General features: G+C 38.8%; 1 protein-coding gene across 2 annotated transcripts in view; it reads left to right on the top strand.

Annotated features, from left to right (window-relative positions):
• Nucleotides 1-14,396, top strand: part of NT5DC1 (5'-nucleotidase domain containing 1) — a 169,332-nt gene extending 154,936 nt beyond the window's left edge. For both annotated transcript variants that reach the window (XM_074819292.1, XM_074819291.1), the window contains 2 exons: nucleotides 686-854; nucleotides 14,163-14,396. In XM_074819292.1, coding sequence (XP_074675393.1) covers nucleotides 686-854; nucleotides 14,163-14,281 — 288 coding nt within the window. In that variant the 3' untranslated portion in view covers nucleotides 14,282-14,396. The remainder of the gene's footprint in view (nucleotides 1-685; nucleotides 855-14,162) is intronic.
• Nucleotides 14,397-15,792: the final 1,396 nt, after the last annotated feature.

Genomic DNA, 15,792 nt, shown 5'->3' with positions numbered 1-15,792 from the left:
AGCTTTTTCTGGCTGCTCATGGCAATATATAGCAGATTTCAAGATGAACTGCTAAAAAAATCAGTTTTCCCAATGCTGCTTTAATACTTTCTTTCAAACATAACGAGTCTACATGTTGTTGTCTGAAAATATACATGAAAAAATGTCAATTTTTCACAATTTGCTAGGCAACTGAATGGCTCTCCATGGATCCTGCGCCTCTGTTCTCACTCATTCCTCAGCTCAGAAACAGATAACACAACACAGGTGGCATGATGCATTCTTCACAGTTACTCCATCCAGCATCGGGACACTCCTTTCTCCTGGGAGGAGGTCCAAGCTGGATTACAGTCTGTGCCACAGCTATCCAGCTTCTCCAGCACAGAAAGGCAGCAGGCTATTCACACTATTGAAAACAGAAAAATGGGGAAAAGAGTAATTTTTAAGGGAAAAATATTTATAGCCAACTTTTTATGTCCTAGGGAATCCATAAGTTGCATTAAGAGAAGCTTGGGGACTTAAAGGAGGAAGATTATTATTGGGTTTCTTTATAATATTTTAAAGTCACATTGCTCCTGAGATACAAAACAGTTTTCCCAAAAAATCAGAGAAACACTAGAGTTCCTTAAACTAATGCTTGTGGTTGGGTAGAGAAAGAAGATTTCTTTTTTTTTTAAGATTATATATTTATTTATTTTTCTTTTAGGGACATCAGCTCAAAGCTCCTTACTTTGTATCTAAACAGTGGGGCTCTTTCTTCGTGGACAGATTGCCAGGCCTGGAAAATGCAGAAGAAACCTTAGTTCGCACATGGTCCTGTAGATGTATTACCACTTACAGCACTATTGCAATCCCTAGTCTTGAAGCAATAGCAGGTAAGGAAGACTGCTTTTTTTTTTTCCTAATGAACATGTAGTATTCGTAGTAACTTTGTCATACTGTAGATCTATTTTTGAGATTACGTGTATCTGAAGTACATTCGAAAATACTCTGTTTATATCATGCAGCAATTAATGCTAGTGGCTATTAATTACTTTGACATTTATGCTTTTAATAGTTGTCTGCTAACACCAGTTCAGTTTTTTTGTTTGTGCCTGCAAATACTAGATGCTTGGTTTATCCTATGTTAGAAATAAGATGCAACATTTAACAGACTGTAGATTAGTACCTGAATTTTGATTCTGGACGTCCCCACAGTACTTTGCTGTGTCTACTTTCAGTGGTGAATAACCTTAGGAAACAAAGGCATCCCAAGCTACTTGGGTTTTTTAGACTTCCAAATATGTTACTCTCTGATCTGGCTTGTTATCCTTCCTCAATCAGCTCACCTGTCTCTATAGTTGAAATGGAGATGAATGAACGCCGGAATGTAATGAAGCCAAGAATGTCTAGGACCATGCTTCTCTCTTTGTTTCTTTTCAAATGTGTGTATTGCTTTTGAAACGGCATCATTATGGACAGAGATGGAGCCTAAAATATTCTCCTTATCTGGAAAACAAGGCGATCACAAGCAATGTCTTGTTCTCCAAAAATTCACCTAATTGAGAAATCAGCTTAGGCTTTCTACCTTCTTACTTCAAGGCTGCATCAAAGGTACAATTATGGCTGATATTCTGATTTTCACTAATGTTTATCCCTGGAGGGATGATACATAATTTTGGATGGTTTGTAGGAATAGCTGTAGCAGTAATACTGCAATAACTTTGCGTCTGCAGTACTTTATTGATGCACCGTATCTAGAGGAATAAACAAATTACTAAATGAATGAGATGCTTAGCTGTGTGAAGAACACAAATATTTAGTTTACTAACACCTCTGTTCAGCATCTGTTGTCTACTTCATGCATAAGACCAAGGAATAAAAAGTTGTCTCAAGAGAGCATTTCAGATTTGCGCAGCAGTTATTTCTGCACCAGAACACGATAGATCTGTTCTTTGCAACCATATTCTACAGATGTATACACATTATAAGGATATCTCAAAACAGAAAACTCATACAATGCCACATTTATGCATCTGATATTTGCCATGTTGCAGTCTGTATTTCAGCCTAAAGGTACAAAGCCCAAATACAACAAGGGAAGTTGCCAAGAGAGAGGTAACTTCTGTAAAACTCCCTTCTAATACCTTTTCTGAAGTCATTCTGTGGCTTTCTTTGGAAGTGTTGACCTAGGAGAAACACGTCAGTCAGCCATGCTCTGTGACGCTCTGCCTCCCAGCCAGCTTCCCCCAACCACACCTCAGTTTGCAGGGCTAGCAAAGGCTTTACACCACAAACATGCCACCAAGTTTACAGCTACAGATGAAAGGGTGAGAACCAGAAAGGCATATCCGTGTAAATTAGTGAGTAGCATAGCTGCCTGTCATCGGCAGTGGAGCCCCTGCAAAGTCTGTTCCTCCATTAGGAGCGATGCTGTCAGCTGTCCCTCGCTGCATCGGACCAGTGCTGGGGCAGAGGCTGGTGTTTGTGAAACCTATACCCCAGCGCTAAAGGACAGGGGAGAAATAACGTTTTTAACTTGCAGCTGTGCACCTGAAAGCAGACTCAAAGCTGAAGGTACGAGAGCATCTCTGGTTTCTTACAGAGAGAGGTATTTCTTGTTTGTTTGTGGAGAAGAGCAGATGTTCATTATTATGGATATTGAGGAATTCCTGACTCCTCTCGAATACCTTGTCTGACTCCTGTCACAGCAAGCTGTGAGAGCCCCTGCTTTGCCAAGCCCTGAAGTTTTTGGCTGCAGTTGTAAGTTAATAGCTTAGCTGCAGCTATTTGGGAATAACTAGCTAGAAGAGATTCAAACAGGTTATGCGAGTTTGATGCACTCCAGCTTCTCCTTTTCTATGCCTCTACTTTAATTACAGGAGAGGACTTTCCGCTGCCAAGCTGCAAAAACACAGGCCTTCCCTCAAGACCCCCAAGCCCAAACACGCAGCCAGGCTGCCGGCGTGCTGGCTGTACTAGTCCAGCTCCCGGCTACCAGCTGGCACGGCCCCGGCAGCACCCGGCTCAGCCTGACCCAGCCAAAGGAGCTGCTGCCTCCTGTGAGCTGTGGGCTCACCAGGGCTTCGTTGTTAGCAATGTCTGACCTGGCCTTTGTACATCTACATGAGCAATAGTAAGTGCCATGCACAAGTAAATATCCCAACAGCTTGCGATCCGCAAAAATATTTGGTGAAAGGCAGACAATTGCTGCTGTGCTAACTTTAAAATAATTCTTGTTGTTTGGATGCAACATATATCAGTGCATAAAGAACAGCTTGGTTTACTTCTCAAAATACATTTTTCACTGAAAAAGATCATTCCAAAAATTATTCACTGTTATTCAATACTAGTGATGTTTTACAAAAATAACTCCGTTTCCATCAAAATTCATATGACAATTCTTTTGAGAGAGCTATCAGAAATTCATTTTGGGTAATAAAACCCTTCAAGCCTGTTTCCATTTTTTTTAAATAGAGGAAATATGTAAAAAAAAATAAAAATAAGCTATAGATCTGGATTGAGAAGTTGGAGTAGAAACAACTTTGACAGTTCTCTTTTCACCAATATGTTGTAAGTTTGGTGCAGCTGCCTTCTGATAATTTGTACATGTAACTGAAGGGAATGATCTGATACTTGCCAAAGAGCATTGTAGGACAAGGATTTCACAGGGAATGCTGCTGTTGCAGTTTTTGGCCATTCAAAGTATGAAATGGCAAAGCATATACACAAAGTGTATGTGTAATTAGTAAAATGACAGCTTGGTGAAAAGAGAATCCAATCCATTCTTCATTAGCTTTCTGTGCTAATCATCAGTATCTAACTCAAAAGGGGTTTGCATTCAAAGATGCATCAGAAATTCTGAACTTTAATCTCACCTCTGGCAAGGAAAGTATTAGTGGGATTTCAAATTACTGTGTCACAGTTTGTCATCTAAACTCCCTGACAGTCCCTGAAGAGAAATTGACATTTTCCTTGTGCATGAAAAAGGACATTTTGTTTATTGTTAAAATTGCCCAAAGGACAGAAGGGATGTTCTATAATACCTTCTGTGTACTTTCCTCAGTTTGGATTGGAAATCAGATAAAGGTCAAATAAGACTCTTCATTTAAGACATTATCACCGTGACATTAAGATGACATCAAAAAGATTTAACTGAAGAGCAGCATTATGGTTATATCTTTGTAATATTAAGAGAAGATGAGTTAAGTTGCAGGTTTTCTAAACATTTCATGTGAGCTAATTCTCCTTACCACTTTCAGTAAGCAGAGAAGTTTTTCTCAAGTATTGGAAAGCTGATGAGCTCGTGATTATATTGACAGTACATGGTTAATAAAATAGTGGAAGCCAATGTCTCTACTCCCATTCTACATGCCTCATTCACAAATCCATCTGTTTCTTCACTTTTCTGCTATTGAATCTCTCCTTATTTACAGCTCCCTTACAGATTTTGACTGTTTTCAAGCACAATGATATCATAAGCCAAATTTTCCAAACCAGGATCCATTACTATGGGAATGTTACATTCAAGCTCACACATGGAAATGAAAAGGTGTAGGGGTCTGAAAAATGGCTTTTTGCATAAACCACAGTTTATCATACATCCTCCTCCACTTCAGAAAGTTTGGTATGTGCCAAGTAGAGGCAGGTACTCTATCATACCTGATATAATCTGTCATACCTGAATACTCTGAACTTTTCCTTCGAGGAGCATGCAACTGCTACTCTGGCCATTTGATCAAATTTCCAGATACCCATGTAAATAATTGTATGTCCTACATCACATAGGTATTCCAACAATAATTACAGAAGATGTCTCTGATTTACAAAGAAGATCAAATACAAATAATATCATATTTACTAAGAAAGTTTTTGTGTGAAAAAGTCACTAAAATAAATAGCCAGTGCTACCATTTTAGATGGATATTTGATTAACAATTCTTTGATCCCAAAGATTATATGTATATTTCAAGATAATGCTTTTCCTTTGAATCTTATTATGGTTGGTATTGGTTTAAAAGACCCACTTCAAAAATTCCGTGATGAGTAACTGTGGAGTTTTAGAGCTTACAGGGGAATTTCGGTAAGTTTGTTTTGTTCTTCATTGCAAAAAAGAGCTTAAGAATGTGGGCTTTAAATCCTAGGAAGGAAAACCCAAAAAACCCTTTTTTTAAATTTCATGATTGCTAACCTAATCTTCTGAACTTGTCTCATAACCTCTGAATGGTGAGGCTTGTCATAGGATTAAAAATTACTGCAAGCAAGAACAGGAGATTGAGCTATGTTGCAGCTCAAGAGAGTTGCATTTCAGAGAAGAATTAGTGCAAATGTAAATGTTTTATGGAGATGGAGTTCATTTCACACTTTGGAGATTTGATAACCAAGCTTGTGTCATGCATGAGGATAAAGCATTTTTTTAAATCTTGCATGCTATATGAAATCTTACCATGTTTTGCCCATATGGGTGAATAAGTTTTTCTTTATGCCTTACTGTTACTTCAATTAGCTAGTACAAGAGAAAAATCTCCATTATAATTTACCGAGACTGTCTCTTTAAAGACGCCTACAGATCTGTACCCTGCCACTTTCTGCAGGAGTGTAAGTCATCAGCCTGCTTGCTGTAGAAATATAATGATAAAATTGCCAGTGAACCATGGCAAAGCAGTTCATGTTTCTGCTTAGAGTTGCAAATTATCTGCACAATGGAAAGCCCAAGGCAGCTGTGGCTGGGGCATCCAAACTGGCAACACATGGGTTGCAGATACACGGGTCTGCCCATCACAGATCAACTACAAATTGCAAACCTCACACTCTTTCTTCGACATGTATTTTAAAGGTGAATGCCCTTGAAGAATCAACTATTACCACAGAAGTCAGGAATTTCACTAAGCATGTAGCCATATACTCACTTCTATATCCTGAACAGTATCATTCATAATTATTGCTGAAGTGAAACAAAAAATCCCCCATATTTTAATACATCAGTTGTATGGGGTTTTTTGACATTACATCATTTAAAGCCAAATCCAGCTCCTATTAAAATTAAATTAGTTGTTCCTGTAACTAGAGTGATAATTACATGCTCTTACATATTCAAATAATGCAATAATAGCATATAATTTCCTTAAACATATAGATCCATATTATAATTACTTGTTAATTAGCAGTAATCTTTTATATTTAATGCCTTACCTTAGAACCATGCTTTTACTTAACAGCTTCAGTGTAAAAATGTATCTATACAATATCATCTAAAGACTAAGTTTTATCAAAAAGCTTTGAGGATTTAAGCTGCTTTGGGGCTTAGCTGCTATGAATAGTAGTTGCTACTAAAAGGCCAAAGAGGTCATTTTTGTAATGAAATGTTTAATGCAAGAAATGTATTTTTATGTTTGGTGTAAATACATACACAGCAACAACATTTCTGAGGTTTTCTGGTTCTGAGGTTTTGATACAAGTAAAAAACCAGGTAGTAAAGGTAATTGACTAGAGAGAAGATACATGTTCTGAAGGTATTAACAGCATCTTGCTCTATGTGTGAATTGAAAAGTGTCAAGTAATGTAAATCTGATTCATCTGTTCCAGGAAACTAGTTTCAGTGTTCTGCATTTAAGAGAAAGAAAAACATGCTCAACAGACAAATAAATGCAGTTATTTTTTCAGCTGCAAAATACAGCTGAAATCAACAATAAACTGCATTTCAACCATAACAATTTATTGTTCAATAAATAAGAACTAGCTTATAAAAAGTCTTCAGGAGCCAGTTATTTCCCAAAGGGTCTGAGACCCCAATGTTCCCAAAGGATTTGACTACTTGGTAGTAATTTTCAACATAGAAAGGACAGCTTGCAATGTATTACAATTTGTTCAGCCTTTCCTTCCTCCTCCAGAAAGGTGTATTGACTTGTGCCCCTGAAGGCCGTGTCAAATCATGCAGAACCCAGAAGATTACTTCCTAGCCAATAACTGACAGAAATGTTCCTGCCATCGTTATTTTGCTCTGTGTGATGTCAAAGTACAGCCACCTCTAAAAGATTAAAGGGAGAAGTCATGAGCAACTCATTAAGAAAGGGGGAACCACTCAGTCATTTCTGCTTTAAAGTTATCCTTCAACCCAGGCAGCATAATTTCATTTGCAGGCTGTAATTAAAGCTATAATTGGCTTTTGACTAGATCGCAGATTTACAGGGTGAGATTAGATTGCTTCTTTAAAAACACTGGTGGTAATACAAAGTGTTGATAATTTTTGAGTGTGATAAACAGTGAAAATAGGTAAGTCACCAAGTACTGGAAATATTTCTTTGACCAGGTTGGAATTCTACATAACCTGCCTCACACATACAAGCAAAAGTTGCTGGAAGCATTTATGTGCTCTGGATTGGTGCCTAACATATTCCCTCTGGATTGAGATGGTAACACACACACAAAAAACAATGTAGGCTTTGTCTTCACTGCTTAAAAAGCTTAATGTGTGTCTGCATGTGGCTTTTTACCTTAAGGTAAGCAATATTAGTCACCCATCCAGAAGAAAAAGTAGGGAAAGGGAGAGAAAACATTTGTTTTACAAGAGAGGGGAACATGACAATGGAAACATGACATTAACCCAAGAGTTTGAAGAGTAAGGTTGATCTTGGTGAGTTTACCTCAAAATGAAAGTAAAGGGGCGTATCATCACTGCACTTATCTTAATATAGCTCCTTCACAGTCTCAAAATGCAACTTATTTCTTTTTCTTAATCAATCAGAAATGCCTGTCATCTCAGACAATTGCTTTTTTTCAGGCTAATTCCTTCAATTTACCACAGAAGCCCTTCCCACCACCCTTAGAGCCAGGATGAGTCATTCAGACAGAAATTAACAGATCCCTGAAAGACTAACACCTGCTAGTAGGATCTTGGAATTCTCTTAGGATGTTTTTTAGATTAAGTCTTCATGTAAATATTTAAAAATATTATACTCCAATATTTTATTTTGATCGGTTCCAGATCAAGCAAATAACCACACAGAGCTATCTTCTCAAAGGATCTCCAAAAATCGCCATTTAAACTAAAACAAAAATGAGAGAAATTTCCCTCACATACAAATAATGAGTTTTCTCATATAAACACGAAACAGCAAAGGAATTTCTAAGGCTTTTCTTCCCTGCAGACTCTGTCAGGCTCAGATGCGAGTGTAGTGCACACGTTGTGCACAGCCGTTTTGTTCAAGCTGGGGTCAGCAGTCCCTTGGCCGTAGGGTAGACCCAAAGTAATATGAATTGTTAGTCCCAAGGTAATTGCGGTGAAACTGCATGCCACAGGCAATTGCAACAGCCATGATGGGATGATCTTTCTATCCCTCAGGCACTCATCCCTCTGTAAAACTCTGACAGCAAGGTTGCTGCTCCACATCTCCCCACAGTTTGTCGCTTGGGTTTTCTCCAGTGTCACCCTCTTCCATGTTAGATACAGCAGAAGAGTAGCCAGTGATAAACCCCAGTGGCAGTGAAGCTCTTCCTTGGGCTAAGCTCATGCTACAGATGTCTACTGGCAGAGCCACAGGCATGGTCTCCAGCCAATACACCTGTGTTGGCAAAAGCTCTTAAGTAGGTGCAATTAAAGCAGCAAACCTGCACTTTCAGGGAGGCTAGTTTTAGTCTTTATTCCTGGGTGTCCAGGAATAAACAGCACTCGCTCATATAGCATGTTGCAAGTGCCAGCTACATCCAAACTCAGAAGTTTTACTAACCTCCTTCTATAGAGCGTACCTGTAGTGAAGAGCCTCCCCTTTCCCATATGACACCGCACAGATGCCTTCCCTCCTCCTCTAACTTTTGAATCACAGAGTATGTAGACAGCAGCAGTGACTCTCATGTAACAGAGAAGGAACGCTTTGCTCATGCTGACCTCAGTTATTTCGGCAGCTTTGTTTTAGTACAGCAAACATCTGACCTCCCTCTTTAGGAAAATCAGCCTTGGAAGTTTTGCTAAAAATAACTGCTGTCAGATAAATCTGCTTCTGACCTTGGGTTTTTTTTCTTTTTGCATTAGTATGATCCCTCACACTCCGAGGTCTTGCTGCAAGAGCTGCTTCAACTGTTATAAAATAGAAATGGGTCAGGAGATAAAAAACATTTAGTATTTTAAAAAAAACAACACTTGTTATAGTTTACCTGTAAAGATTACCTGCAAGTCAGGTAGTAGATCACTCGACAGCACAGCCAAACTGGTGAGCTCTCCGGCAGCAGTTGTGCTTACTTCACTATTAAGAAATTATTATTAGAAATCATTACCATTAAGAAATCAATATTTTCCTCTTTCTTCAACAGCAACTTTGAAATATAAGCAAAGTTTCTAAGCCAGTGTAAATTACTGGAATTCCTGTAAAAGCAAAAGAATTAATACTGCCTGACAGTTTGCCCCTATAGTTATACCACCTGGATGCTAAGCTGTACAATAGAGCTCTGTCTGTATTTTCTGAGATTTGCCACAATTAAGCAGTTTAAGAATTTTTCAAGTTAAAATTTGGATATCACTAATGAAGGTTTTCCTCCCTGCGCCTTTTCCTTGGTGGCAATCAGGAGGACATATTTGCATTCACTTAAGAACACAACCCTGCTGTTTACTCAGAGGTTTCTGCAGCGTCTGGCTCCAGCCGTGCTGACTGGAGGGAGCAGACCTCAGGGAGGGGATGGGAGTTGTGCTTTCTGTAGGGTTTCTTACTCGTCACAAGGATGCTGCTGTGGTGTCATGATTAAAAAATGTTGGCTTTGCTTTTGTTGGTCAATACTGCAAAATGATTCCTGACATTTCTGCTGTGTATTTTGGGAGAAATCTGTTTCAGTCTTGGACTGTGCTTTTAACTGAAAAACATGCCTTCCATCTAGAGAGCTTAGTTATGATTATATTTGCTTAATGTATTGGTTTGTTCAAGGAAATCTCAAAAAGCAATTAGACGTGAGTATTGAGTTTATCAAGCAGGCCTGTGTCTGGATTAGATTATAATTGTCTTCCATTCAGTTACTCAAATATTTTCCTGATCACTCATCAAGAATATTACGTTTTCCCTTCTTCTTGTGGTTTCTTTTTCCTTCCTCGTGGCTGGAACTCTTATTTTTTCTTCTGATAAAAGCTTGTGGCTTTCATTTAGTTAGCTTACACTAACTGAACAGCACACAGACATTGAGATGTTGTCAGCTTAATAACTATGAAATAAATCCATCCGTAAGACCTAAATACATGCATGGATACGTGTGGCAACTGAGGCACGGACTCTCCATTGAAGTGCAAATGGAAAATCCTTTATTATTAAAATAGCACATACTTATGCTCTCACTACCTTAGCTCTTACTTCATAATAAGCAAATCAGCAGCTAGAGAGTCATCAACACTCTTATCCCACAAACAGTTCCATCCACCTTGCAGTCTCTTATCTCTCTTTCCTCAAAGCCTTGCTGCTTCTCCGAGCCTGTGCAGAGCAGAGCTGACACTTCTCCAAGCCAGCGCAGGACAGAGCTCCTGCCTGTCTCGCCAAGCAGAGTTCTCTCGAGCAGAGCTCTCCACCTTTGCCGAGCTTCCCAAACTGAGCTCTCTGGCTGAGCTCTGAAGTATTGAATCTCCCACAGCTGTGCAGGGCTGACAGGCCAATGCCAACTTGCCTCTTAATCATTTACCAGTAACACATGATTTGACTCTTAACATATTGAATCTCCCACAGCTGCGCAGAACTGACACTCCCACAGATATGGGTATACATAAGCATCAGAACACAATGTTGTAATTAATGGCACATGATACCTGGATCTGGATAACTGGAACACAGCAGCTGGAACACAGTAACTGATAGTGGTTACTGTTCAAACATCATTATTGCCGTTTTATTCACACCAGGGCTGCTGGAGTCCTGCAGGTGAGGTAGGGCAGGGCAGGAGTCCTGCTTCTGAGCTCAGGCTAAGGCGTATAATCCATGAGGCTGCCCAAGCCACTGGGAAACACTAGTAACTCTGGTCGCTGCAAAGGGAACTGGTTTTCATCACTCACTCGCGCTCAGGCTCTGGTGTGGGAGCAAAGAAAGGAGTGGGGACAGAAATTCAGGGTGATACATCTAATAACTGACATTTCTGTAGATCTAGAAAGGGACATAAACCTCTGTGTCTGACTTCTAGGAGTCTTTGGGTTTAAAAGTGAATATCCTATTTGTCTTGGGAACAAAATGAGTCTGGGTGGAATTACCTAAGTATGATAGAAAAATTCTGGGATTGTGGTCCTCAACCAATTGGGTAGAGCCAGCTAGTTCATTCTTCCAGCCTCAAGCTGTTTAGTTTGTTCAGGGTTTGGTGTTTTTTTGGGGAGAGTGGCAATACTGAATGAGTTTTGTGTTTAATTCATCATCGGTGTAGTTTAGGACTGATTAGAGCCTCGCTGTCAAATTATATCTCAGAGAGGACTGGGTATCTGCCCCCTGCCTAATTTATGACTCCCCATCAGGATTAGATGAGAAGTGTGGTGTCAAGATGCAAAGGTCAAGAGAAGAAGGGTGTCAAGATGCAAAGGTCTTCCACAAGAGCAGCAGTTGTGAGCATGCACAGTAGAAGAACCTGGAGAAATTTACTGGCAAAAACACTAGGAAAGCAATCAACTCCAAAATAAGCAACTGTTTTTTTCCTGAGACTGGCTTCATTATCAAATACTGTCTTATTTTGTGCATGCTTTTGCTGTGGCCTGTGCAAGCATTTCAGTTTAGCGAATGTCATCAGTGATAATATGGAACAAGACCAGAAATGAACTGCTGCTGTGTCCAAGAGGCAGGCTCCAGACCTGTATCACTGTTCTTCGTTGATGAGCCAGTCAGTATTGCTGGACCTAGTGACACCATTGCCAATTACATCAAAAGAAGTTGGTCTGAGCTTTGGTGTACAATTCACATGATACTTTTGCAATCCAGGGCAACTGCAATTTATTTTAAGTTGCAAAGTTTTCAATGACCTCGTTTTAAATGAACTTACAGCAGTCTTCATCTATGACATTTTATGGATTTTCATTTTTTCATAAATTTTGCATTATCCCAGTAAAAAAATCTTCGTTTTCTTTCCCTGTATACTAGCCCTTCGTCCTCACTGTGTGTTTATTTATAGCCACTAAGATGCCTTTCTGAATCAGTCCAGAACTTTCTCATAAATCACACAAATATAGCAATAATATAAAATGTTGCATATTCCAGTCAAAGCAGATGCTGCAAATGCAATCATTGATTAAAAAAAAAAAACACAAAACAAACTAACCTGGAAATACAGGAAGATTTTTCCTCTGTGATACTTAAAAGCTGTTTCATGAGTGAAGAATAGTAACTGCTTCATGCAACTTTCAGTGATGCCTTGGCCAACATTTTTAAATACAAATACCTTATAGTCATCTTCCAAAGTCAGATTGCTCAGACAAAAGCAATATTTAAATGGATAGATTGGGGTTTGTAAAAAAGTGATTGCTCTCTTTTGGAGTCTTAGGCATTGTATGTAGGGTTTGGTGTTTAAGCTGATTGTGTAAAGCTACTTTACCAGGAAATAGCAACAAAATTACCATTTTGATCCAACTGGTTCTTTTCTTCAGCATAAGCAACTCTGCAGCAAGTCTGCCCAATTTGTGCTGCTCTTTGGTTAACTACTCTTGGGAGACTCCAGACTGCTAGACTAAAAAGCTAGTGAAAGCTTTTATATAAAAGTAACTATATGGCATTTGATTTTTATAGCTCATAAAGATATTTAGAAATATTTGCTTTCTTTTTTCTTATTATTTGTTACTTTGGAAACCTTTGTTTTAAACAGGCTTTCATAAATAGACTCGGCAGCCAGTAAATCCATTGGGCCCTCTGCAGACTAGAAAAACATCTGCCTGTTCTGCTGTGCTTCGAACGGGCTCCAGAGATTCCCCTGACTCAGACAAAATGAGAAAATGTACTTCTTTGACAAGCTGAAGTAACCCACTTCATAAAGCGTAATTCAGTTCCAATCAAGTCTCCTCCCATTCCTACTTTATTCCAGCCTCTATCTGGTTTTTCAGCTGGCTCTAAATACTAATTTGCTTGCTTTAGTTATGTTTAATATGGTTTTAAAGCTGAGGACCTGGATGCCGTCCTGATGCCTACGTATGAATCTCTTCTGAGACAGACCTGAACTTCCCGTTGTTTGTGCCAAAACTGCTAAGATTCTGTTTTTCTGTTTCGCAAAAGCTGCTAGCGAAAAAAAAAATTGTAGCATATAGTGACAGGATACCATCACCCGAAACTGACTCTAAATTTAAAAAAAAAAAAAAAAAAGTTGTCGTTAATAACTTACTGTTCAGATGAGCTGAGTGATAGTTTTTATGTTTTGCTTTGGTTCTAAACAGACAACTTGGGAAGGAGCTAACCCTTTTTTTGTTGGGTTTTCTTTTTCATTTATTGGAAGGATAATTGTTTCTTGAATAAAGTTCTATTTGTATGGTTTTTTAATTTGGTTTCTTGAACTTTAAATAAGAGGTGAGCATGGGAAGTATCAGTTTTCTGGCTGTGAGGGTGGGCGGGTCACTGCTGGCAGTAAAGACTTTTTTAAAAAGTTACAGAAAATAAAGCTTTGACTGTTCAGAACTATTTTAAAGCATTCAGTGTTTGTTACAGACTGGAAGTGATGACTATGCCAAGTTACAAGTGCAGATTTCTAAGAATGATTGGTACAAAATGATGTTGTTAACACTGCAAGGAAGTCTAAGAGCTGGTACCTTTGGGGAATCTTGCTATAGTAGCCACAAAAAAAAAAAAAAAAACAACAACAAAAAAAAACGGACTTCTTTGTTTTAAACGTAGCCCTTTTATGAGTAGATTGCTGAGATAAAAGAGGAAGGTGACAAATTGAAGAATGAACTTGAAAGTCTTCTAGTGGAAAAATTCCATCTAGGCTCAATGTAGATTTTTTTTTAATTTTTAAGCATTAGTTTAACATTTTTCTATGACTAGCATTGTTTTAGCAATCAAGGAACTGAATGTCCTTTACTGCAGTTGAGTAAACTCTGGAAGTCAATCCCTTGGTCAACTGACGATGTCAAATAAATATGTAATCACGCAATCTGATTGAGTTCTAATGCTGGTAAGCAAACAGCTCAAGGGCTTAAGAAGCACTACTATTCACCACAGGCTTATTTTTTATGTGATATGGGCTGTGTTGCTAATCAGATGTGGTATGTTTCTGTCTTTCAGATTTGCCACTGGATTATAGATTTGCACGATTTTCCTCAAATAGCTCACCAACTGCTGGGTATTACCCAAGCCCTCCAAGAGCACTGCTGTCAAATGAGGAGTCAGTGACTATGAAATAGGTTGTCAGCTTTTTCCTTAAAAAATCCTGTCACCCTTACTTAAACTGCTATCAAATGCTGATTGGTGAAAATGCTGTGTGATGCTTCATAAAATAGAATGATGGGTTAACGCAGACTCCTGTGTAGACTTGTGTTTCACTTGTTTGCTCTAGTCCAGCCGGAACGGGTGAGCACTGCTTCCTCCTCTAAATCTTCTGACCACCACTACCTTTCACAAAGTGCTATTGGCTTTTTCCATGCACTGTCCAAAGCCTTCAAGAGAAATGTAATAGTAATAACTCATCCCAAGTTACACTCTACATTTTCAAGGATATTTTCAGTACTATCCCTATGTAAGGTAATGCTGTTGCTACTCTGTAAGCCCCAGGAAAGATGAACCAGACTCTCAGCCATATTTCACTAAGAGTTACCGTGGACAGACCAGGTTATCACCATAGATCAGTGTTTTGCAGGCTCTGAGGAATTTATTCTCTCACTGTAACAGTTCTTGAAGATACAGAAAGACTGAGGCCCAAAGAGAAAGATGCATCACACCCAAAAAGAGACTTGAATGGGATTTAGGCAACTAAATGCAGACTGATAGTCCTGAAAGCCTTTGTCAAATGTTTTGTATTCCTGTAAGTGCCTAACCACTTCCATTCAACGGAAAGGTTCCCTACATGCCTCTTCCTCCTTTAGTCTTCAATACCTCAAGAGTCAGAGCTCTTCTGTGGAAGGAGGGAAACCTGTGTACAGTTCCCTTCTTAGCTTGAGTGGATTCAAACCCACATTCTCCACCTCCCTGGGAAATCCTTCCAGGAGTAGGAAGGATATAGCACCCAGCTATATAGAGCCATCTATGCTAAGTACAGCCTCAGCCCAGAAGAGAAGCAAGACTGAAGATATAAACTGAATATGTGCTTTCTTATCGTCAATTTAAGCAAACAGGCCTCCTGTTCTCTGCAGATTCAGTTCCAAAGACCCGTTCTCCAGCGCTTTGGACAGAGAGCATTCAGTAACTAACAGAGGGTAGCAGATGCAAAAACATGTCAAAGATATTTGTTTAGTCAGCAGTTTTGTCACACTGGGATGGCAGAATTTTGGATAAATTCTCCTCAAGTTTAAAGAACAATAAACGGAAACTTTATTTTCTTATTTTCAAGAAAAATCATTTACCTTCTTAGGCCTAGACTACCAGAATGGGTTTAACTTGTGTTAACACTTGTGTCACACAGCTCACTCCATATTTCTGCAGCTTCACCAGTTAAAATATTTGGTGTCAGAATCAGATGCAAACACCATTTCACCCTACTTCAGAGATAATCAGCTTTTGTTTCCATATGTTTTTCCTACCTTTACATAGGATGTTATTTTTACATTCTTGTGGTCTAGTATACTTACAAGTAATATACAACATTTCCAATTTAACACTAAGCATTGGTTTTTTTAAAGGGAAACATAAAACACATGAGGAAAAAATTAAGAAAAGCTTTCCTTAAAACAAGGTGGGTGAGGAAGGAAAATGAAAGTGA

The sequence above is a fragment of the Strix aluco genome, chromosome 3, assembly GCF_031877795.1.
Source record: "Strix aluco isolate bStrAlu1 chromosome 3, bStrAlu1.hap1, whole genome shotgun sequence".
In the NCBI taxonomy this organism is placed as follows: Eukaryota; Metazoa; Chordata; class Aves; order Strigiformes; family Strigidae; genus Strix; species Strix aluco.
This window is presented reverse-complemented; position numbering and strand designations above follow the sequence as displayed.